This window comes from Aquila chrysaetos, chromosome 6, assembly GCF_900496995.4.
Source record: "Aquila chrysaetos chrysaetos chromosome 6, bAquChr1.4, whole genome shotgun sequence".
In the NCBI taxonomy this organism is placed as follows: domain Eukaryota; kingdom Metazoa; phylum Chordata; class Aves; order Accipitriformes; family Accipitridae; genus Aquila; species Aquila chrysaetos.
In genome coordinates this window covers 24,328,386-24,354,511 of record NC_044009.1, presented here as the reverse complement: position 1 = coordinate 24,354,511, position 26,126 = coordinate 24,328,386, and the positions used below count along the sequence as shown (strand labels likewise).

Below are 26,126 nucleotides of genomic sequence, written 5' to 3'. Positions count from 1 at the left end.
ATTTGGGATTAAGTTGTTAAAGCAGGTCAGGGAATCAGAATAGAATTCTGGTTCTTGCAGAGTAACACCTGACTGCCTATCTCTTGTGAAGTGCTACAATCGCAGCAGAGAGATGTGGCAGGCTCATGTTAATGCTTTGCACATGTGTACCGTGTTCCCTTATTGACACTGTACCTGATGTTCCATATTTCAGACTCTTATATTAAATGTTTAGTTCTTCACACGTTTCTCTCTCACATGACACTCTTAGCAGAATATCCTAAGTGAAGAAAGGCAGTGGCTTGGTTAGTATCTCATTCCTTGAAGTGTGTATTTCTGCTGGATAAAACTAGCGCTGGTTTGGACAGATCACAGAATGCAGAGGGCATAGCAGACTTTGCCCCATGGCACGGGCGCAAGCTGAGCTGTCGTACAACCAAATGGTCCTTACTGGAATACTACACTGGTGGAGATCAGGTTAGAAAAGACTTGATAGGACAGAAGTCAAAAGAGTTTTTTTACAAGAGTTGTACTGGGAAGCTAGTATAGCATCTGTCTTCTGTACCTTGTTCCAAGACTTACAAAGTCCATTTCTTTAATTAAAATAAGCTCAGATAACAGAATGTAATTCAGGGTATGTTCTAATGACTTGTCCTCTTCAAGCAAATTGGAATATGGTACTTTCCCTAGAGTAGGAGGACAAGTTACATCATGTGGATTTTTTACATGCATTGATGATTTGTTTTAAGGGGACTGACTAATTAGTTGCTCATCGGTAGTGTTTGAATTCAAGTATGCTAGACAATTATTTAAAGTGGGGGAGCCGAGGGGGAAGAGAAGCAGACATGTCCTTTCCCAATGGAACTGGCAGGACAAGCAGATGCAAAGCAGGTTTTAACTCACATTTAACCAAGTTTATATTATATTCATACTTCCTATCATGCAGTTCTGCAAGTTGGCCTGAAAAAATAATTTGCTCGTCTCAAATTTACCTGTAGTACAGAGGAGGATGGGTTGAGATATTGAAGTAATGTCAGCCTAATTCAAAACACGCATTAGTACAGTACTTCTAGAGGGGAAATGAAAGATGAATACAGTGATCGTTCAGAAACAGAGAGTTCTTAAGCATTGACCTTGCAAAAACGTAAGCACTGGTACCCAAGATAAAAACAAAACAAAGGATGTCTAAGAATTACCAGTCTCTGGAGGTTTTCTCAAAAAGAAGTTGCCTTTGCGTACATCCATTAGTCTCTTCAACCACCAGGCAAACCTTGTGTATAGTATATTTATAAATATTGTAGCAGTGGTAGCAGTTAGCAGGGCTGCAGAAAATAGAAAATCCTGGGGTTGGTATGTAGCTTTAGGGAATTTACTGATTCCTGTTCTGTATTTTTTGCATGTCGGTTTGGTGGCGGTAGTGGTGCATATGCCCAATGTTAAAACTAAATGCATGAGCCCCTTGCTTGATGCCCCACATAAAGCCAGATACTGGGGAGGTTGCACCCAACTTTTGTTGTCGCTTCCTAATGTCTTGCTGTTTGACATAGGATATCAGTATCGCAGGAGACTGGATATCACTGACCAGCTTGCTAATCCACTGTTAACATTAAATTCTAATCACACAATTTACAAAACTGTCCAGTCTCCTTCGAATGCAATGTCTTTGCTATATTTTGCACTTTAAGAGTCACAGCAGTTACGGTCAATAGTGTGGTAAGAGCTCACAGAGGCACTCACTTTTTCGTCACAGTGGAATACTGAATTAAACTCTGGTGTAGCCAGAGGTGGGCACTTGCTCCGAGAACTCAGTTCTCCATGTGCTTTTATGTATTTCCAGTACTGGCACTTCTGACTCATTCCCTTTACGTATACGCATGCTTTCTTGGCCTAGTGGACACACATGTTGCTGTGGGCTGAGTTTCTACAAATGCGAAGCACCGCTGGAACTGCTACAGTACTAATTGAATGCTGTGTGCCAGCACGATCTTTAAACTGCATAAGGAAACCAATACTTGATACTATGCTGCAAACAAATTCCTTAAATTGTTACCCCTCAGAAAAGTTACTTGTTAAACTGTCTCAGTGTGAGCCTTTTACTTTACTATGACCTTGGCAATGACTTTGTTCCTGTTATATCTAACTAATGTCTTGCATTTTTCACTTTTCATCTCCTTTTGATGCAACCTGGAAGAAATGTCAAAAAACGAAGGTTCGATCCAAGTCAGCAAGGCCCTATCTGAAGAAATGTGATTCAAAAACCTTCTCCTTGCACTGCTGGATTTTGGGTATGATGTCTTTGCTGTAGCTGCACAGGAACTGAATCAGTAAGGAAGAACATGAGAAACAGTAACTATAGACACAATGTTGGGATGTTAGGAGAAGACTGTCCTTTTTGGAGATAAGTTCGAAATACTTCCTCTATTCACCTTTCTCTTGTTAACATTAACTGACAAGTGTTACAAGCACACTGTTTCAAAATCAGGTGGGTTGTTTTCTTTTCTCAAACAAAGGAGGAGACACACAGACCAAGTGCAATAAGAGAACTGTTCCAAAATAATGAAATAGAAGATTTGTTTCCCAGCCTGCTGGCACTCTAACTTCACTTGAGTTCGCATGACTTCCTTTTTCTTATCAAACTCCAGTGGCATGAGGAGCTAATTTTGAAAGGGTAACCTGCATGGCTCACATACAAACAACCAAGCTAGCAAGCTGATCCCAAGCCAAATCTGCAGCCCAATACATGCAAACCACTGGGAAGCCGATACCAGACTCTGATAGCTTTCCCAGCCACACAGTGCATTCTGCCGCTGGACTTCAGAGTTCCCTGCTCTGTGAGCTCGCTGTCCACCTTGTTTTGGTCTCCTGGGCCAGGAGTGTTGGGTATGGAAGCTATCGAGTGATGGATGTAATTCTTCCAAGAAGGAAAAAGTGTAAATATGGAAATAAGATTTTGACGTATCATTTTCACAGATTATATATAAATATATATATATATAAATATATATATGAGAGAAAAGGATTTCCATATAAAAAGGTTCTATTCTTTATGTAAATCTATTTTTGATGTTGGGTTTGGTTTTGGGTTTTTTTGCTCCCCTTTTTTTCTGTAGCATGTTGTACAGCAGATGTTCTGGGCTTGCTCAAAAAGGCAGATAATAGCATGCAGATGCAGGGAGTTCTGACATCAAACAGATGTGATCTAAAGTTTGTATGCTTGAAACCAAAAACAATTAAAATGTATAAATGCATATCTATGTATTGACTATAAGTCTGGATTACTTTTTTTTTGGCTGTTATTGCAGAAAAATCTGTATATAACATAAGTGACACCCTCTCAAACTAATCACAGAAGTGCCAAGCTTTTTTTTTTTTAAACTATAGCTGATTTTTTCCCCATCTAGATCCTGTGAAATAAAAACTTAATAAGCCTTAAAATACTCACAAAACGTTAAAAGCTTGGAACAAGTTATTCCTCTCTTGCCTTCTGCGGCTTGCAAAGGTGACCAACATTTCTAACTCGCTCCCTGTATCTCTTTGATGCATCTCACTTTTCAATGTATAATGCACAATTAATACTTTGACCCTTGGCTACTGATAGCTAGTTACCATCACAAAGTGTGCAAAATCCCATGTAATTTTAGGGGGTTTTGTGTTGTGATTGCTTTTAGATATGCCTTGTGTACAAACATGGGGTTTTGCAGAGAAGTGCTGGGCAGCAGTACTGTTCCCCTAGTAACCAGGCTAGCCTGGGTGCATCTGGCTTGAGAAAGGTATGAAGATGTCTAGCTTAGGCCTTCCTTCAAGTATAGAGCTGTACAGTCTGGCTCATCCTTTTCATCTTGATTTAAAACTTTTGTAATTCAGTTTATGTAAGTGAAGTGACCTGAAAATTTCATTGCTACATCTGATACTCAGAATTAAAAACTTCTGTAATTTTGGATTTAATTTAAAGGTTGGGTATTAGTAACAACGGAAGTCCAGTTACACTACTTGCTCCACCTGTGTTCAGTGGAAATCCATTTCCTGAGTTAGCTTTAAGAGCCAAAACATTAAGAAAATGCTGCAGATTTCCTGTGACTTACAAAATCTCACTTCGTTATATTTCGTATTATGATAATGTTCAATCCAACAGTCTCACAAGAGAACTACAATATATTGTTTTGGTTGACAGTTATTAAAAGGTTTTGAACAGCTTTAACATAATCACATTAACACTTACTACGTTATGAGTTAAAGGTGCTGCACACAGGTAGTCAACATTGATATATATTATAAATCTTATTCTGAAAAATTCCTGCCTGGCTTCAAGCAGAATGAAGTTAGTGACAATACTTTTATGGCAAACCAAAAATACTTGCAACTGTATTATTGACCTCTAAAAGTACTTTGATTGGGAACATAATCCCCAACTTTGTTTATTAGGGTTCTGCTCCCAAAGCAAGTGTAACCCACAACAGAAACACTAGTGGTTACCAAAAATTAAAGTAAAATCAACTGGATATACGTAACCTACCTGTGTAATAAACCAACCTTTAAGAAGCATTTCACAAACAACATTGTTAGTGTGTGATGTGATGTTCTAAATCAGACCACAGTGGTCCTCAACTACTATGTACATATGTTCAGTGCTGGAGTAACTTTTTTATTTACACCAGCAGTTTCATTGGCTGAATTTGTGCTCCACTCATCAGCCTTTGTGTGTATGTGGAAGAACACATTCGCTTTCTGCCCTGTGCGTACACAGCGCAAGTGACAACACAGCTCAGAGTAGGTACAGGCTGAAATGCTTTCTGTGGTGGTAGACAACTAAAAAACTGGTTTTGGTAGGTGTTGATTTTTTACATCCCGCCTTTGCTCTGCTTTGGGAAGTACATACCCATTTAGTCTCAATTTGTTCATCACAAAGCATCATCAAAAGAAGACCTGGTCAGCACTGCTTCCATTTCATCCACTATACATTCGCTCCATTATTTATCTATTCATCTGGACAAGAAACTGTGGTAACTGTATAGCTCATTCCAGTTTGCTGCATGACATCACTGATTTGATCTGATCCTCCTAAAAGAGAAGTCTGCTAGGCAAATTAACAGCTATATAGGTGCATGTTAACAGAAACAGATTAATTAAGGCTGGAGTTTAACCAATTTTTCTTTACTATGCAAAGATGGGTATTGCACAAACAAATTTAAGACAAATGTCTGAGGAAATGCCATAGAATACTTGAAGTTATGTTTTAAGCTGAATGAGTCATGTTTTATATTCATTATTGCTTCCACTGTTACTCTTCCTTTCAAAAATGATTTGTAATTATTTTTTTAAGTGCACAACTTGATGTTATAAATCAGTTTTTGTTTGAAGTTAATACTCAGTCATGTCTTGTTGGCTGCTAATGAATGGAATTCAATAGTCCTTGTTCTGCATCTTAGCAAGATGAGTATTAAAAATATCATGAACGTGGAATGGAGTAGTTTTTAATTTTCAGTCATTTTTTCTTTATTTATTCTCTCAATTTTATTTAATTTCTGCATTCAAGATATCACCACCTTTATAGTAGCGGAAACTGACTGGAGTTTTCTTTTACTGAAGATCTCTAAAACTGTGTTCTGTCTGTAAGAGGACGCTGCACACGGGCTTTCTGATGTGCACAGGACCAGCACCTCAGCACGCCGGGCTGAGCAGACATACAGGAGGAGGGTTGCTGGGCCTGCTGCAGTCCTGTCTGCTGCCTTCACTGAATTGAATGAGACCCGTATGCGTTGGTTAGTTGAGGGAAGCCTTTTGCAGTTCAAAAGTCTGAATTACATAATTACAAAAGGTCTCAAATGCTGTAATTATTTAAAAAATATTTTGAAGCCCTCATAATAACCAAATAATATGGTCATCATTTTAATGGATTACTGAATGAAACTCAGTTTCCCTTTTTGTTTTTTTTTTTGCTTTCTCCAGCTTCAGACAGGGAAACAAAATACACTGTTGTCGTAGTATCTCCCAAGGTTATGTATGAAAGCTTGTTTCTCATTTAGAGCTATAGAGTGAGGGAACACTGTCATTAACGGATCCACTATCATCCACTTTATTTCCTGTCATTTGGATATAGAAGGATTTTTCTGTAAACTCAGTATGAACATGCAACATTTTGGCTGTAATTATAGTAGTCATTCCTAAAATAGGAGCTAAGCCCTTTGCAGTATATGAATACAAACGCAGTATATAGATAGATGCGTATCTGCTTTTGATTTCACAAGAAAAATTCTTGTAGTAAGTAGTTTTTGAAAACTTTCATAATTACAGCACAAAATATGAATAGTGGTCTTGTTGGGGCACTTACTATTAAGAACAAAACCAACACAACAGCAAGTCATGTTGTACAAACCCGAAAAATGCACTTACTACAGATCCCTACCCACAAGAACTGAAAAACTAATTTAACATGAATCATCCATCGGAAATACAATAGAGACTGTTTAAGTGCCCTCAGAAAGCTTGAAGAAAAAAAGTTAAATATGTAACTGGGAATTTTAGTAGTAGCGATGCTCAAACCAGTACTATTGAAAGCAAAAGGTCACAGAAACATTATCTTAAAGCTGCACATACCATAATTCAGTTCAGAGATTTATTGTTCAGAACGCAGCAAGCACAGCAGCACATCTTCACATTTTTCTACGTTTGTTGAAGAAGTTATTTAGCAGAAGTGCGTAATGCAAGAGGACATACGGCCCTCTAGGTAAGTACAAGCACTCCACGTCAGACCAGCACAGACATCCACTTAACACGTATTATTTCTGGGCAACCACAGACTGCTGAAGGTAGCATAATTCAGAATGCTCTTATTTGTAGAAGCCCAGAAACTGAGTGTCAGTCTATTTGTTCTTGTGAAAATTTTCTTCTAAAAGAGCTTGGTTTTGTCATAAATCAGGGGACCCTCCTCATCTTTACCACTAGTGGTATAACAGGCCATGCTTTAGTGTGGCACTTTCTGAGCCAGTACAAGAATTTCCCCACCAAAGCTGGTAACTCCAAGCATGAAGGAGCTAACAATGTTTTTTACGTGCTCACCATCCATTGTACAAGCTGGGGGGAAGCTGCTGCTTTCAGCATTGACCTAACCAATGCCTCAGTCTCCCAGTAGTCGTCCCCCCACCAAAGGCTGGGTTTAATCTGAAGCACTGGCCCAGGAATTGGTCCTCTTTAGGATAGACGCTGTTACCTGACACTTAACTGTGGAGAGGCAGAAACCAGAACAGATCTACCGGTCCAAGTCCAGTTCTCAGACTTCCCAAGCACAACACTGCACCACTTGAAAAAAAATTCTCTAACTGTTCATACATCACATGTTGACAGATTTCCTCAGCCATCAGACCAAATATTATAAGCTTTGAATTTGCTTTTGGGACTGTGAAGCAATAGGTTTTCATCTGCACTACCTATGGCTTGAAGTCCTGCAGCTAGAGAGAGCAGTGCAGGTTATTAAAGCTGTGCTTTTAACTCATGACCAAGGCATGAGGATATGACACGCCCATTACATTACAGACTGGTAACATGCTGTGGTTCCATAACGATCAGTTTCGCCTCTTCTGCGGAAAGGAAGTGCCCCCACACAGAAACATGCACTGCTCCTCTGCAGTCTCACCCACAGTGTCCAGCTAAATAATGTCACAAGCAAATAGTAATTTTGAGCGGTTTCCCATCTCCAGCTAAGATGATGACCAGCTTCTTCTCAAGAATGAAAAGCATCTAGATACCTCAAACCTAGTGCTATTTGCATAAGCTTTAATTTAAGAGAAATTAAAAAACAGTAACTTCATGGCAGCTGTGCTAAACTTGCTTCCATATCAACTGCAAGAAGCACTGGGTTAGCAACTGACAGATCCAAGTTTCCCCATTTGACTCCTTTGAAAGTATTTTGTGCATATTCGTGGTTATATGGAAACAAGAATCAATATCCTTATGCATGTTGCCCTTACACATTAATCCAAGATACAAATTTGACAATTTGCCTTGGAACAGAATAAGCACTGACCTTATTAATTCAGGACAGCTTTCCATAGATTAGGTCTTTGGACTGTAGAGGTTGAGGTTTAAAGAGGAGATACATAGTAGATATTTTAGAGGGGACTCTTTGATACGCCTGTTACTTAGGATGCTATGGATTCACAGAACGGTGAAACACTCCTGATCAGCACAGGAAAGCCTTACTATTCCCAGAAAGGGGCATTTAGTATTCCAGAAAACTGAACAGATCAACCTCTAGTATATCTTAATCCAGGTGATGCCTTGTGGAGCTGCAGCACAACCAAATAGCTCACAGTACCTGTAACAGCAGAGGCACTTTCCTGCCTGCGAGAGAAACAACTCCCTTTTCCCCTCCCAGCTAGCTACCGAGCTGCAGACCTGCTCAAGTGGAAGTCCCCTCACCCAGGGGTTTACAGAAGAAGATAGCACTAGCAGCACCACCTGATTCTCCTGTGAGCCTGCAGCTTTGACTCACCACGGACAATGTCCCAAGGACCCTCGCACAGAGGCGACGGGAGCTGTGCTGAACGGCACCTTGTGCTGTCAATCTGAAGGAAGAGCCCAGATCATGCCGGCACAACACCCACCCTGCTTTCCACTGGTCAGTGTGCCGAGCTGTGTGGCAGCAGCATTGTGGATACTTAAAGCTCCAACTGTCCATAGCACTTATATTTGGCAAAGTCTGAATATCAGCCTTACTGCAGTCTCACAAAGTATGCTTCCACTTGTCTCTTCAGATTATGTAAACAGAGATGTTTATCTTCCTAACAAGGACCTCTTCCCAAAACACGATTTATAGCAATCTAGTTCACTCCAAAACACACCAATAACTGTATAAATTAGAGAATGACTGTACAGAACTTGCTGTAGCAGTGCTCACGGTTGCGTTAAGCAGTCTCACTCAGCGCTTTCAAAGAGAAGGCTCAAGTTACTTTCAAAATACAGTCTAAGCCTTCATACTCCATTCATATATTTATGTAGGCATTTGACATGTTCTGACCATCCATTTCCTCCCCAGACCTATTCCCTTGTCAGCATGCCCCGCTCTAAGTAAGGGTGGCACAACAATGAAATCAGATGTGAAGTGCACAAGCAAGCCTGTTTGCTTCGGAGTCAGTCACTCTCCCCCATTTCCTTTCAGGCACATCTGAACTCTGTATTGCTATTGCAAGACTTGCTCCATTATGAAGTTACTCTTACAGATATTGTTAACAATAACATAGTTTACAGACAATGCATGCTTGACTAGAATTTCTGTGTAATGAGAAAGCAGTTCCAAGAAACTGAACTATTATAGTGCCCTCCAGCATTCACTGAAAAGCTTCAGGAAATTAAAAATTTTAAGTTCTCCTTTGTTTAATGAGGAGGCCCTGAACTCAGGACTGAAAACTGAAGAAAAAAAAACAATTCCCTTACACAGCAGGATCCAGACTGTGTGTTGTTGCATCAGACAGCCGGACAGGTAGGTAAAAGATTCAGGTCCCATAATATTTTACTTCAGTTTTCCTTCCTGTGATTCAGCTGGGTATTTTTCACTTCAAACATAAGATCTCTGGGACAGGAACTATCTTACTCAAAGGTGACTTTTAGCACCTAGCCCAGGGAGCTCTGATTTTAGGCAGAGCTGGTTGGCTGATACATTTATGACAACCCTGCACACAGGCATTCAAAACAGTTATAATTCTTCATGAAATGTGCTGCTCTTTAGGCATACCTAATTAAAAATAGAACAGGAGAGGAAGGACCTTGTTAAATCAAATTAAGGTCTCTCCAGAAGCTCTGATTTAAAGATAAACTTACTACCTAGAATTTCCACTCTAGTATCACCTTTGTAGCATCTCCTTTGAGAACAGGATTCAAAGGGTATGTCTGTGAAAGAAAAATGGGGATTTCAAAGGCTGAGTGGTCTGAGCAATTAAAAAAAAAAAAAGAATAAAAATAAAATAAATTTTAAAAAAAAAAAAAATCAATGCTCTATCTGCCTCTATCACACTGTTCCTTACTGAAAATGTATGGGATTTGTCTGGTCTAAGTATACTGAATAACAGAGCTTGTACTACTTCACTTGGAAAAATCATTTAAGGAGGCAGATTTCCCTGTGAATAAGTTATGCATGACAACATATCAACACTTCTAATCAGATTTTGCATGGAAACAACCATTTTCATCTGACAACAGCAGTAGCATTAGTGTATGTATAAGGCATCACATCTCTGGTTTAGCGAGATGCAAGTACTTTATGAGTCCCAAGGAACCCTAGGCCAGAACTAGTAGCAGAACATATAATAAAGCAGATTGTTTGCTGGACTATCCAAGAATCAGCAGGTAACTAACAAAAGCTGAAGAACCCACAAGTCCATCCCTTTCACAGGAGACAGAATATCCTCGTTACTCTCCAGAACATCCTGTAACCCATTTCTTGGCCTGAAATAACCTTGCTGCCCCCCGCTTCTTGCGGACTAGTTTCCCCAAAACCAGCTTCAGATGTGGATGTGCAGGGTCCCAGCATCGGGTCCTGGCTGCCGGGGTAGCGCCTGCGCTGCAGGGTGAGCGTGACAGTGGCAGGGCTGGCACACTTCCCTGGCTGGCCCACTGGCACAGCATAGAAGCTGCCCTGAGACAGGCACGCTCAAACACCCTTTTCTCCCGAGATCTGCAGGAAAGAAACACCCCTAGAGCAAGAAAAGGTAGGAGAGATCACATTACCTACTCACCTGCAAGAAAGAACACACTGTGAAAGTGTTTTACTTCCCCAGAAGATTTGGCTGTAACACACTGGAAGAAATTGATCCCATAATAGGCTTGCTTTCTTAGATATTAATGACAGTTTTATGAAAGCATGTTTCACTAAACTGTTCTTTTAACCGTGACATACCCAGGGTGACTCTCATTTCTGCCTGGAGTGCCTGAAGGTGAGAAGGATTTCTTTATTGCCTGTGAGTTCTTGCAGAAGGAAGGGGTGGGGGGAAATCGGGAAGAACCAATGACTTTATTCTTGAGCATGGAGATATCAGTGCAACACCCAAATGGCAATGAATCCCTTAATTCAAAAACTAACAGTCGTCTGAATATAAATATCCTGAATGCCATTAAAATTAATCAAAAGCTCTCTAAAAACTGCACTGAATGGTTAAAGGGAGACAACCTGCCCACAGGACATGAACAGTTAACTTTTAGTGTACTATATTAATCACTTTGGGGGTTTTTATTATTTTCTTGGAATGTTTCAGTCTGGGTAAAAATATGGGAGGTTCATAGTCACATTCTTTACAGAGGTCATTTGCATTTATAGCGCCACATGTCACTGAATTACGTTTTCAAAAGTCTTTTCCAAATGTCTTTTCAAAGCTTGTGTTAAATACATTTGCCACAAGAAATGTTACCTCTTTCACGAATTAATTTAGTGAATCAGTGTCAATGACGAAGCCACTTCAAACTTCTGACTAATGGCACCTAAATTTACTCTTGGGAAAACACTCCAAATATGCCCCTGGTGACAGAACTGCTTGCATATGACAGCTAGTAGACAAGGAGAGGTAGGAAAACCTCTGTATTAAAGAAAGATGGATCTTTTCTAATAAGGAACTGCAGTTCCTCATACCTTCTAGTGGAAGCACAAACCTGTGGAGATAAAAGGACGCACACTTCACCAGTTTACCCTAAGGCCAAAATATACCAGTGATTCGAAAGGCCTTAATAAACAAGGTCCCTACACACTGCTGAAACAGGATGAGAAGATGTAGCAATAAGAATTAAACCTCTAAGTACTAAGATCTAGAGATCTGCCACACAGTAGGAAAACCAGAACAGGAATATGACCCGCTTGATGGCAAGTGGGGAAACAAACAAAACACACTGCATGGCTTGCATGCCACACAAATAATCACCTAACATCAGATTTATCAAGAGGAGATTAAGAACTAGAAAACCTGTAAAAAATTAGATGGGCTTTGGCCTGGTTTTCTTATATGAAATACTAATGGCAGCACCAGCTCACAGTGAAGATCTGTACACACATCTCTGAGTACACAAGCAGTTACCAGTTAGTAGCAACTGGCAAAACCCAGTGGTATTCCAGACAAATACCACAAACACTTCCTCATAATTCAAGCTGTGGTCTAAACTTAAGTTTGTCACAAAAATCTATGTGTTCAAATAATCTAGAAATTAATCAAGAAATTAGACTTTACATTCTAGGCAGATTTAAAGGTAGGACTTAGAGCAGTGAAAAAGTTGCCTTTTAAAGTTATAGGCAAGGAGAATAGCTAGATACAGCATGCATCAGGAAAGAAATACCAGAATATTGCAACTTATAACTGGCTAAGGTTTAGCCAAAGAAGGTGACAAGCCAGAGGCACTAACAAGCTCTGTTAGGCGAGATACTGAAGCCCTTTGACAACGGTGGTGTTACATGTTCTCACAGAGCCAAACAACAGATCGCAACCACGACGGGCTCCTGCTACCTCTTGAAGACAGCTTGAGGTAACTTGGCTTGTTGGGCCCGGTAAAGAGGTGGCTAAGGGACGATCTAAAAAACGTCTATAACTTCCCTTCAAGTAATTGTGAAGATAACAAAGCCAAATTCTTCTTGGTAGAGCCATACAGGGGGCAATAGCCACAAACTAGGAAACTCAAGCTAGATAGTGGGAAAATAATTTCCACCAGAAGTCCAGCCACAGCTGACTCGATCTAGTGTTGGTAATAGACCCGCTTCAAGCAGAAGTTTGAACTACAGACCTCCAGAGGACTGTTTTCACCACCACTTCTCGAACACCATTAATTCCAACAAAGCGCAGAAGCATGTCCTGGCAGAGCAAAACAACAGCAGCAGAGCACCACAAAGCTTGCCTAAGTCATTAGGGCCTTGAGACCACTTCCCAGGCAGAGGCCAGAGACATCCCAGGGTGTCCACAGGGCTCCAGCTCCTGGCCCAGAAATACACTGGTCTTCTGTTTGTCCCACATCTTGTCTGCTAGCTCCATGGAGATGTTTCAGGTCATCACCTATACTGTATAGCACTGAAGACTTCTATGTTTCAGTAACTACATCTCTCCCAGTTAGAGATTCTCGCCAGTTAGAACTGGTTAAGTGTCACATCACATCCACTGACTTTGCTATTGGCCATTCCAACAGAGAATAGATCCAGAGGACTGTTTAGAGCAGTGTGGGGTCATCAAACACTTTGCGACTGTAGATTCAATCCACCAGGAAGAAAAAAAAAAAAAATAAAAAAAAATTGGAAGACTTGACATCAAAAGTGTAAAAAACAATGTTTTGATACCAGCATTTTGATACAGACTACTCATCAAGAGTTACACAAGCCATCCTGGATGGGGACTATGGGTGTGATCAAATAGTTTGGTGAAGAATTTGTTCAATTTTGCCCCTGTTTCCACTTACAAAACATCAGTCTCCTGATAATAGAATACAGACTGGTCACTATGCTATATGATTTCCTAGCTAAATTTTTTTTTTTTTTTTTAAATCAATGCTCTACTTTTCAAACAAGTTTTGCATTCAGAGGCTTTCATTGTTTTTGCTAGGCAGTAGCGTAACTCTGAGTCCACTCAGAGTCCTGACTCAAAGCCCTCTAAATATCATTTTAAAAATTAATAAAAAATATCCACAAACAGACTTTGGATCAGGCATAAGCATTTCGTTTCCAAGAAGCTCTTAGGTATATTTGTCAGGGAGCCAATTTTAAGCACGGTTTAATCTCCTGCTTAAAAGAGAATTTGAAAAGGTATAAATGGGACTTAGATTCCCCACTTTGCCTTTGTGGGTTTTGAAGAAAAATCAGGTCTCTGCCATGTACCATGAATTTAAAAATAACAGACCTTTGGGGTTTCCCTCCTCTGAGAACCACAAATTTTGCCTTTGCTGTCACTTAGCCAGGTTTCACACAAAGCTGGGATAATTTGGAACTCAATTCAGCAAAATACAAATTTTCAGCTAAGAATATGTCTTTAAAGCATTTTTTGGATTAAGGCTTAAACAGGCCTCTTTCATCATGCAGATCATTTTACAAAGCTTAATACTGGGTCCAGGTGTGGCTGCTTACGGAAGCAACAGGCAAGCTGTATGTACCATCACACATTGCTCTCTCTGTCTTAGTGCTGAATTTAATTTCTTTTTAAATTGTAAATGTTTACTTAGCTCAAGCAACCATAAGGCATTGCCTGTTAACTGCTAATGTTAAATCACATTGGAGGGTTTGCAGGGAGCAAATGCAGAAAGGAAGCAACCCTGCACATAGTTGTTTATGCCTTTACTCTATTCAAAATACAAATACCAGTGAGATGGCCTCCTACTTTTCCTCTCTTCCCATCCCCTACTCCTATAGCCTGATCATTTTAACATTTGCTTATATTTTATTTTGATATTTTTCTGGTAGAAATAAAGCCATTTCTGTAGCATTATATGATCTGAAGTCTCTCTCTGATCTATGAGTTAAAGAATCAACTTTTCTTGATAAAAATATCCTTTGGCAAATGACTCTGGATATGACCTACAGCCCATCAGAACTAAATTCATTCATAAGATATGGAGACCCACTGAAGACGTGAACATTGGCTGTCAGGGGAATACATCATGCAGCGCAATGAAACAAAGATTATCGATAGCCTAAAAAGGGCACAGAAAGCTTTACTGAGGGAGAGTACGTGGAACCAAATGAGATGGCCAATCCTTCTATGTTTCTTCTCCACTAGGAGGTTGAGGTGATGAATCCAATTATCAAAAACCTCTTTCCCAGAAATAGAATATGAGTGCTCTGGTTCAGAGGGAACAGAGCGTAGCAGGCTCAGGAAGTATTTGTGGAGCCAAGTAGCTCTGTAGCAGTATTTCCCTTGAGCAGTGACTCTCATTTCTCTGAGAACCCCCGGTTCAGCACCCTTGGGTCTACCAGAAGGATTCTGAGTGGAAAGAAACCAATGTCATTCTTGATCCAAAACCAGATTAATTGAGTTCCCTTCTGGGGAGCACTTTAATAAACTCACTTCTTAACAGTGAATCCAGAAAGGTTCCAGGTTGGCAGAAAAGTATCAACTCGCAAGAAACCTTCTGCCTTTTGCTTTCCAGCTGCAGCCTTTTGCTCTACCCTTAACAGTGTGGGGCAGAGTCCTTAGAGCAATGCACCACAGACCCAGCAACATGAGCAAAAACACACTCCTACAGCAACTTAGTCCTGCTGTGGTCCGCTCTCCCGCACCCAGGCCAACCATAAACACAAGCAGCCTCAGAGCCTTTTCTACCCAGGAGCTGCCTTTAGGTTATAATCACAACACCCATCTCTTACAGGCACACTTTCCTGCTCTCCCTAACCCAGTTCAATGCCCAAACACAGAGGCTAGGAGAAGCACACTGGTTACTCACTTGCCAAGGGGGCTCCAGATAGCACGCGGGCCTAGAATCAGCTCCTACAGAACAGACTTAAGAAAGAAAAAAAAGCTTAAGGATCATTTTAGCCCTAGAACCAGGGAGAAGGCAGTCTACTGGAATAGCCTGCATTTGATAGCACGGAGAAGAAACATTGGAGATCCAACATGCAACGAGAAGCTTTCCCCCTGCCATGTTGCAAGGGCTCCTTGCAAGGCATTGCACTCTTCAGTTCCTGCTGAAGGCTGTTTCAGCAGTTGGTGCTCACTATTCCCCCACTCCCAAACCCACACTTCTTGAGAAATAAATGGAACATTTGCAAATTTGCCAAAGTCCTACAATATAGTTATCTACGTTGGTTCTAGCCAGGTGTTCTCTCACCCCCAAAAAGTTCCTTTCACTTTTGTTAAAAAGTAACATTACTTACACAAAATACACTTTCACATGGACTACTCATTGAGAAGAGGAAATAACATCAGGAGAAAAGAACAAGTGTTTATCGTCACAGATGCATTGTAAGATCATTGGTTAGGAAAGGAACATGCTTCTCCATTTACATGGACTGGATGCACAGAAAGACGTAAATTATAGGAATATAGATGACTAACAGAAAAATCAGTGTTTCAAGCCATCTTTCCAGCTAGTATAAACCCGTGTGGCCCCACTGACTTCAACAAAGGTAAGCCTGGTGCTACTGAAGCACAGTTGCTTCATGGAGAAAGGATCATGGTTCAAAGTGCAAAGACAGAAGGGAGCTGCCAGTGAAAATCTTGAAATAAAATGGGCTACTGCCCAGTTGTTATGGACTGGCTTCAGACAGTCCACAGAGTGTTACATGATTTGGCCTATAGACTACAGAGAGTTATGAAAAAAGAATGGTCTCACCCTCCCTATTGCTTCAAATAGCTAGTGTTAAAAAAGTTATGCCCGACACTGGTTAGCAGCTTATTTCTGGAGCACCAGCTCTTCAAGTTGCACATTCTATGCATGCGAGGGGGTGGCTACGGCAGACACAGTGAACTTAGGCGGAGTTGTCCCTTGCAGAGTTGAGCTTAGGCTTTCCTCTCCGCACGGCATGTACCAGGAGATGGCCCTTTCACCAATGGCTTCCCTCCACTTCCCTACTAGCTTGGCCTATTTCCCTAATGTGTACAGAGGTTTTGCAGCTGTTCCAAGGAGGCGGTAGTGGAGAGGGGCTGCAGCTGAGAACCTCACAGAGAGAAAATGCAACAATAACAGACCACATTATTTCCCCCCCCCCCCCCCCCCCGAGGGAAAAATATAGCCAGGGTGCCCTCCTTTTGCAGGGTATGCAGCCCGCCAAGGTAGCTCTCCTTTATCTAAAGTCGTTTGAGCTGAGCTGCAGTTACTGCCTTTACTGGCTTTCTTGTGGGACTCTGCTCTTCTCTGGGTCTCTGCCTCAATTCCCAGGAAAGCTGGACCTGCTGCTGTATGGGCTGAGCCTGAGCCAGCGAAGAGCTCTAGTTGTGCCACACAGACTCCTGCTCTGGGGTGGAGGGAGCTCCAGCAGCCAAGCACAGCAAGCAAGATGCCTGGGGGCTGAGCCAGGTGTGGACAACTTGAGCTCCAAGGTTGGGGGGGGGGGGGGGGGCTCGCTTTCTGCCCTTGGGCCCCCCGATGCAGCACTGCTAGGAGAATGGGCAAGGGGAGGGCTGCAGCTTTGCCAAGTGCCCGGGTCGTTACTCTTCCACCCCCCCAGCGCACAGCTTCCCCTCGGCTAGAGGCAACGCCGCCGCCAGCCTGGCCCCCAGGAGGGCCGGGGGTCCGTAGGGAGGAGGGGACCGGCGGGGCAGAGGAGCGGAGCACGCTTGCAGCGGGGGCAGCTCGGCAAAGGGAAGGCGGGAGCGCCGGCTGCCCGGGAGCGGCGGCCGGGGCCCCGGGGGTGGGGGCTTCTCCCCGAGCCCTGACGTAAAAACTAAGCGGGGCTGCCCGCTCCGGCTTCTTAAGGAGCGCGGCGGCGGCGGCGGGCGCGGAGAGCCCTGCCCTGCCCGGCCCAGCCCGCCCTGCACGCCGGAGCGCCGAGGTAAGGGCTGCGGGCGGCGGCGGGGCCGGGGCCGCCGGAGCGGAGCGGACGGGACGGGAGCGGGGTCGGGCGGGCGCCCGCGGCGGAGCGGCGGCGGTGGTGCCCGGCTCCCCGGGCTGAGGGCGGGCGGAAGGCGCGGAGCTGCCCCCGGCGGCTCCGCTCGGCAGGCGCTTCGCAAACACCGCTCGCCGCCGAGGCGGGCACCCTCCCTCCCTCCCTCCCCTGCTCCGTGGGACCGGCCTCGGCATCGTTAAGGTCTAGGATGGAGGGACTAGTCATAACCGATAGCTCCGGCTGCGTAAAGTGGTGATAACGAATGAGCTAATTAACTTTTTATATATTATCACTGTAAGGCACTATTCATGACGGCGAGTGGAATGGGGGGTTAAACTGCGAGGAAGGGGGGGGGGGGGGGGGGGAAGGAGGAAGTCGGAGCCAGAAGGTGTGAATAGCGCGCACATACATGAACTTCGATTTAGGGACAGAAAGACCTAAAGATTGGAGGGCGAGGAGGGGAATTGCATGAAAGCATTCACCACAAACACAGGTAAGGGATTAATGAAAACTAACATTTCCTGAGCATCCCCTCGGCTCTCAGACATCTTAAAAAAAAAAAAAAAAAAAAATCCCGAACCTTGCAGAAGACTAATAGCAAAATGCTGCCAGAGTTTGACCAGACCATAAGGACTAGTGGTCCTGGCTACTGGCCCTGACCAATGCCATTCACACCATACCTTAAATGGCACCCACCCTCATATTCATGCCCTGACAGCTCCCTGCCCAGGGTAGTCCCTTTGCTCACACCTCTGACAAGTCCAGAACCCTTGTCCTTGTCTTTCACCCAGTTTTGTAACTTAGAAAGTTTCCAAAGGGGCTGGGGGGGGGGGGGGGTGGGTGGGTGGAGCAGAGAAAGCAAAGCAACCAGTTCAGTTGTTAACCAGTGCAAACCAGATAGTGCCTGTCCAAGTGACAGAACCATCCTTAGAAGCCAATTTTAGTATTACTCCTTTGTTTGAACTATCTGGTGGTGGTGGTGGGTTTTTTTCCTCCCCATGGTCATATCTGAGATTGCCAAGTTGTTTTGAAAACTAGAAGCTTGATAAACAAAGTTGATTATGTCCCTTGAAAAAGCTTCAGTAAATAGATAGATATGTGCATATTGCATAGCATATATGCACAGGTGTCTGCTGCCCAGTGGAAAGGCTCTGATGCACAAACAAGTAAGAATGAAGTAGTGACTCACAGGATGTCTTTGGTTTTGCTTCTGAGAAAGCAGTCAAAACCTACCTTGTGCAGTAGGGTACAGAAGAATGATGCTTCTGGAGATCTTGGGAGCAGCATGAGGACAACCCCATTACTACCATCATTGTCATAAGTGACATCCCACTAGGCAGAGCAGTGTGGGAAGAGTGTGCTGTACCTCTTCTATTCATTAAATGCAAGGTTCAGATCCAAGGCTGTCAAGCCAATTCTCCTCATGAGGTCCCAACTCAGATTAAGAAGTGACTGTAAGCAGTTGGAGAGTGAAGTGTGAATACCTCAAAAATGTTCCCAGAACCTGACCAGGTAGCCAAATAGGGGGCTAGGTAAGAATATCACTGCCAGGACTGAGATCTCTGAAGAGTCCTTTAGCTCTACAATGAAATATGTTCAGCAAAGCAGCCTACCCTTCCCTAGCCTTGCACACTTGCTGTGGCTGGGCTACCTTTCGCACACAATCCCTCTGCACACACTTATCCTGCCTTTGACATTTTTCTTCACATAGCAGAGAAACTTTGCTTGTACTCTTGATGATCACTCATGGAAGAGGCTTTCTACACAAAAAGCCAGTTGATCATTAAGCTCCTGAAGAGAGGTACCTTCTCCCCAGCCAAAATCCTCCAACAATCAAACCCAAAACATAAAAGCATGAATACTCAACAGATCAGCACATACATTAAACAGAATTGTTTGTCCTAAAAGCTGATCTTGCACGTTGCCAATTTCCACAAATGAGAGGTTCTCCATATGCCATGAGCTACACCAAAACCAACACACAAACCTGTTACACGTTAGAAATGTATATTAGAAATACTAGAAGCATGTTAGAACATGCACAATAGAAGCACGTACTAGAAATGAAATCTGATGGAGACAGCTGGGACCTTCTGTCCTCAAAAGGTTATCATTCTCGGGATTTCTCCCACTATAGCTGCTACTTAATCAAGTTTCACAATTTTAAGGTAACAGACAATTGTTACAGCGGTCTGCAATAAGCGGCTGTACTTATATATATATATATGTAGATAGATATCTATCTATATCTATCTCAGTACAGGAAAGACATGGACCTGTTGGAGTTGGTCCAGAGGAGGGCCAAAGATCGTCAGAGGGATGAACACCTCTCCTATGAGGAAAGGCTGAGAGAGTTGGAGTTGTTCAGCCTGGAGAAGGGAAGGCTCCAGGAAGACCTTGTTGTGGCCTTTCAACATTTAAAGGGGGCTTATAAGATGGGGACAGACTTTTTAGCAGGGCCTGTTGCGATAAGACTGGGGTAATGGTTTTAAACTAAAAGAGGGTAGATTTGGGCTAGATACAAGGAAGAAATTTTTTACGATGAGGGTGGTGAGACACTGGAACAGGTTGCCCAGAGAGGCTGTATATGCCCCATCCCTGGAAACATCCAAGGTCAGGTTGGACAGGGCTCTGAGCACCCTGATCTAGCTGAAGATGTCCCTGCTTACTGCAGGGGGGTCGGACTAGATGACCTTTAAAGGTCCCTTCTAACCCAAACTATTCTATGATTCTATCTGCATGTATACATGCTGTACAATACAGCTGCTGTGCTGTGGCTTTGCTATACCCTCTCTTCAGAGCTGCTCTGCATTAAAATCCAGAATGCTAAAGCAGATAAAACACTTCTGTTTAATGGATGATTTTGCAACCTACCATTAATTCATTAGAACACAATTTCAACAAACACTTTTCCACCTGCTGTCCACAGATGCCTGTGAGTCTGCAGACTATTTTAAAGGGCTCATAAAATTTTGAGGAAAGCAAGACTGCCTGAAGGCTTAAATTCTCTGTAAGAAGGAATGGATTTTTACTGAAAAAGGTTAGGGATCTGTAAATTAAGAAAGGCCAAAAACTTTCAAGATGAAGAATTTCCAGATAAGAAAGTTCATCACATGGATTTGAGGATGATTAACAAATTTTTAACACACACTTCTGCTGCACAGAGTTAATACAACTCCACTGGTATTTATATTCATACATGCAAAAAAGGATACATAGGTCTTTAAAGAGCAGAGAAAAAACTATCAACATCTGAAGTGCCTTCTATATCATGTAAGGTACCAAGGCTTTGCTCCTGAGAAGTTTTTCAGCTTCTTTTGGTTTTGTTACATTTCAGTGACACAATGGACCTTGGGAGCAGAAGAATAATCCACTGCAACATGAGGCTCACCTGCACTCTGCTAATCATGGGAGCATTTTGCATGACACCTTTCCTCTGCTATAGCCAAATTGATCCACTAGCTCTTGGGCGAGCAGACCCCCAGTGTTGGGAATCCTCCTCGGCTGTCTTACTGGAGATGAGGAAGCCTCGCATTTCTGACTCCGTCAGTGGCTTTTGGGACTTCATGATCTTCCTGAAATCATCAGAGAACTTGAAACATGGGGCTCTGTTCTGGGACCTGGCTCAACTCTTCTGGGATATCTATGTAGACTGTGTGCTCTCCAGAACCCATGGCCTAGGGAGAAGGCAGCTAGCAGAAGCTGAACAGAAGATTGCTACTCTACAGTCTCAGTTCACAGGGAGAAACCAAGGTTACTACTCCTTTAATATGTCTCATGGGCAATAACTAGAGTCTAGTAGGAAAGAAAAGAGATACAGGCTTATTGTGTTATGTGGTAATAGTACAAAAACAGAGGACAGTGCTGCACAACTGCCCCCCACTCCCCCCAATCCAGTACAGAGCTGTGTTTATGTTCAGAGTGATCTCAGTAAAAATTTGACATCCAAATAATCTGAACTCTAACAACAGCTTTTAAGTTTCAGTTTGGTGGGGGATGAGGGGCAGCAGAAAATGAAACATAGGAGGAATCAAACAAAGGCGGCAGCTCAGCAACTGAACATACAAAGATAATTCTACACCAGCATTTTTACCAGTATTGTGCCACAGACAGGCTAGTTCTGCATTCCTCATTCCGAGTGGTGCATCACCCCAGGAGTGCATTGCACTGGTGCTGCTGGGGAGAGCAGCAGTCTTTCAGCAAAAGAGTAAGGATATGTTTACTTGCCATCTAGTAGTCGATCACTAGATATTTCCTATTTCCACACTGGTAACTTTGCCCAACACACAATGGAAACAGACCTAGGATTCAGATGCGTGCAGGCTTTCAGACACAGCTACGGCTTCAGGAGGAAGAACACTACCTATGACACTAAATGCTGCAATTCCTAATCTCCAGGTTCCCAGCCACAGAGCAGAATCCCCAGGCTTAAAGTAAGTGTCTCCATAAGCGGTAAGGCAAGAGCTGGCACCTCACAGCACAATCTGCAAAAGGTAGCATGTCACTTAGCCTCCCCATTCCCAGCAGGAAGATACAGCATAGCTTTTCCTAAATCTCAGTCTCTTCCAAGGCTTTAGTTCTGATCCTGCTACCAACAGATGCAGCCTTCCCTTGAGAATGTCCACTTTCAGAAATTGGCAGGTGCTATAATTTGATAGAGGGGTAGAAGTGCTGCTGCCATCACCAACAGCATAGTGCCTCAGGCCCACAGGGAGACAGCAAAACTGCCTTTCCACTTGAATGGATTCAGACCCTTATCTCCATTTCCTGTATCAGTGTCTTATTCATCAAGATGTTTGGGGGAAATGTCCATGGAATAATGAAGAACCTCTCTGGGCAGTTACCCATTAGAGTGTCTCTAAAAAAGAGACTTGAACTCAGGATTCTTCCACCCAGGGACACTACACCACCGGACAGTTCAGATCTTGCCCACAAACCTTAAAACGTTTTGTGTATCGAAAGACAGGGTTTGAGATAGGAAGGATTGAGATGTCCTTGCCCCCATTACCTACAGAGAGTATCCTAGCCATTAAGCTAGGAGATAGGAGTTGTACTTGAATCGGTCCCCTCAGACTGAAGAGCTCTTCACACACACATGGCCAGTTTCTAAACTCTGAGCCAAACAACAGCTATCTGCATTTTAAAAGCAAGGAGTGGGTCCTATCCTGCTCTGCAAAGAATCTGAGCTATCACATAGCTCTGAGAAGATCTTTACTGTGTTGAGCCACACTGATGGCAGGCAGCACAGAACCCTCTTCTGGTTCCCAAGTGTCATTAGACATCTCAAAACACAACAAGTTGCTCAGTCCTGACCAGACTGATGCACTTTTGGGTGCAAACAGAATGCAACTTTAGATACATGAGGCAGTACTATCAAAAACTGAGATGCCCACCAGGCTAAAGCACCAGATGAATTTTTGTTTTCAGAATTGCAGTTTTGAATATCACTAAATTCCCCCTTAGCCTTTTGTTTACATCTGGCTCTTCATGTCTATATCACACTGTGATTTTCCCAAAGAGCTTTTGTTCCAGTCAAGATTAAGAGTAACAGTCTGATGTATTTGGCAGAATCAAATTATGGGTTTTATGATTAATACTGACCTTTATTTACTCCTATACAGAGAGATTTTAAGCACTACTAAGTATTCGCACTTTAAGACAAACAAGGATTCCTCCCCTTCTCTATTTTTACCTCTTTGTTTTGTGAATTGTAATCAGTTAATCTGGTTTCTCTGTACAATTGATAAACATCAGTCAGTAGCAGGCAGCTTATAGCAGTGACAGACTAAATTATTTTTTTTTTGGAGGAGCTATCTAACCTCTCATCCAAGTATCCCAGTTTCTTAACAAAGCCAGCTGTTTTAATCTTTGTAACCCTTGACCCTACTGCCTTGTTTCGTCAGTGAAAGCAGAAATCAATTGTTAATTGCAGGTAGGAATTGCATCCTAGCAAGTGATGAGGAATAGAATTACCACTTCTTATGTGTAAAGAGATGTACAAGCCCGTTTTCCTAGCCCAAAGAGCAGCACTAACAGCATTTGAATGACCTTGCGTACTTCACGTCTACACGGGTGGGTATGAATAACTTTCAGTAGGCTTGTTCTAGAAGTCAAACAATAAAGCAAGATTTTTTTGCTTTATACTGTTACTTTTGCAACAGTTGATAATGTCTTTATTGCTCCATACTGAAGTTTTAAATCTTATTCCTCTTAAATATTCACAATTCCAATTTGGTTGTGTTTTTTTTAATTGCAAACAGGATCATAAATCAGGAGCAATCTGTAAGCCACATTCACTGTAGTTTCTTAAACATATAATTGAATTAGAAAAGCAAGGCAGAGATCTGGACTTGGCACAGAAATGCTGATGTTATGGTGTTATTATTCTAGTGTCAGATTTCAGAACTAAAGGACAAATCCCCTGAGGTCATTGTGAAAATTGAGCATCAGGAACTCAGCTTTTCCAAGAAGAAAACAGAAAAGCCCTCCAAGCCAAAAAGACTAGTGAAGTCCTTAGTAAAAGCATCTCAGTAGTACTAAGCAGAACTGCTTCATCACATCTAAGAAGCACTTCCACAGTTCCTCATACTTTGCCCTCCTGGGAAACAAGTCTGAGCATCCATCAAGACAGTGGTAGAAGTAGCCCAGGTCCAGACTTATGGGTGCAAGCACTGTTTGCTGAACCACTCTAGTCCTGCCAGGCTCCTGATCGAGGTTACTAAAAAGTCTGAAAATACTCTTCAAACTCTACACAATCCATGAAAAACACAACAAAATCAGGACAGCCATATTTGAGTTATCTGACAAACTCCCTCCATCCAGCTAACATCCCACTTAACCCAGAAGCATTTCAACTTCCGTAGATATCCTGCAGAGAAGTGTTAGTCAGCTTTAAACTGCAACAAGTAGGGACAGTCTTTTACAGTTACCTGACCAAGGTATCTTTAGTAACTCATCCCTTTCCCCTAACAAAATCCAAACACTACGAAAAAGCAGGTTTCATAAAAACCTTCCCAATATAATGCTGGAGCTAGATATGTTATAGTTGTAACAACTCTTAATGAGCCAAAATAAGACTTCAGAACCACAAGGGAAACATAGCTTTTGTACTCACAGCAAATCTTCTTGAAGAGCAGCTGTACAAGACAACCCTCCTCAAGAAGCCACGTAGCACGTCCCCAGTATAAACCTTTGAAGAACACAAACACAAAACCCTCTCTACCTCTTTTCTCTTCACCCAGCAGCCCCCCTGCTACCTTGCCACTCAGAGTGGCCACAGCTGTGCATACCTCCCTCACAGGTGCAGGTAATTGGGCTTGGATCAGCCCTTGCACCTGGCCCAAGACAGACACAACTTGCTGTCCCAAATCTGCTGGGCTGCAGGGTGTCAGGGAAGGTAGTGGGGCAAAGGCTGCTGTGTTATGCATTTGAGGTCTGGTAAATGAACAGATACTGTGTTAACCAGTTACTTTTTCAGAAGATAAATGTGTCTAAAAGAAATAAGGCCAATCTGCTGGCTTTTGGAGGTCATTGCAAAGAAAATGCCCCATAGTTCCTCAAGGAAATAACATGTGAGCGATCTCATGCCCTGTGCAGGGAGGCTGATGAGAAGACAGTGAGTCAGTAAGACTGTGAGCAGACTCATGTGTTTTGACTCTGCTAATTACAACTGGAAGAATTTTATAGGAAGACTGAAGGAAAAGGTCCATGCTGGGGGAAAAGCAACTTGTCACTGAAAGGCAACTTGCAAATGGAGGGATAGGCTATCGCCAAAACAAGAGGTTTGCGGGTAATGCTGATAAAATGGGGACCAGCAGCAGCTAAAGACAAAGGAAACATGGATGTGGGAAACTAAGTATTCAGCTGCTCGTTGCTGTTTGGAAATTGATTACTTATATGCATTTTCATGTCACTTTTCAGGGATATTTTCTCATATTCAGAGGTCATCAGTTCTGAAGAAGAAAGACTCATTTGAAGATTTAATAAGTATCCACATGCATAAGAGTAAATCTACATTACTTGGAAGACTCATTGGAGAGCTAGGGAAAAAGAGGAAATGACACATTTAGTCGAAGATCTTGATTTGTAGATATTTTTTAACTACTTCTCTTTAATTTTTGCATTTTAATCCTCATTGATGTCAATTTACATGGTGAAAGAAGGCCTATAACTATGAGCACTGTATCTCTGATTAACTTGAACTTGTGGGTTTTTTTAATTACCTATGAATTCAACCTCCTTAATAAACTGCATGATTTATAAGCAGTTGCCTACTTTAATCTGTGTGTATGTCAGGCTTTTTGTAAGGCATGTGACCTATTCAATGTATTGTCTTCTGGGTGCCAAACCAGGAAATAACTGATCCTCCAATAAGACATAGACAAGCAGAGCAGGAAGCTGCCAAAAACCTCTGCTGGCTGCAAGACAGGATTAGGGTCAAGATGGTGATGTTTTATTGTATGCACAGCTGTACACTCATGCAAAACAACCACTGCTGAAAGATATCGTCACACTAAAGAAAAGTAGTACATATTTTTATGTTAAAAATACCTTAAAAAATGTTTTCAGTTTTCCAGCAAAAGTAAAAGGGTTAACAGGTTTTACCAGCTCCTCTGTTTGCTTTCACGTGATATTTTTACAGTATTTTCCCTAAATTTTT

The 26,126-nt window shown here is 42.4% G+C and overlaps 2 protein-coding genes across 11 annotated transcripts in view; both read left to right on the top strand.

Moving 5' to 3' along the window:
* The window catches only part of ADAM23 (ADAM metallopeptidase domain 23), an 85,249-nt gene extending 79,810 nt beyond the window's left edge, over positions 1 to 5,439 (top strand). For 9 of the 10 annotated variants that reach the window (XM_041124287.1, XM_030017851.2, XM_030017841.2 and 6 more), the window contains one exon: positions 2,171 to 5,439. In XM_041124287.1, the coding sequence (XP_040980221.1) occupies positions 2,171 to 2,284 (114 nt within the window). In that variant the 3' untranslated portion in view covers positions 2,285 to 5,439. The remainder of the gene's footprint in view (positions 1 to 2,170) is intronic. The other variant, XM_030017853.2, reaches the window with a different exon arrangement.
* A 15,372-nt stretch (positions 5,440 to 20,811) lies between these two features.
* Positions 20,812 to 25,668, top strand: FAM237A (family with sequence similarity 237 member A). The gene is made up of 2 exons (XM_030019155.1): positions 20,812 to 21,220; positions 25,388 to 25,668. The coding sequence occupies exons 1-2, from the start codon at positions 20,812 to 20,814 to the stop codon at positions 25,525 to 25,527; spliced, it is 549 nt and encodes a 182-aa protein (XP_029875015.1). The 3' UTR covers positions 25,528 to 25,668.
* The last annotated feature ends 458 nt before the right edge of the window (positions 25,669 to 26,126 follow it).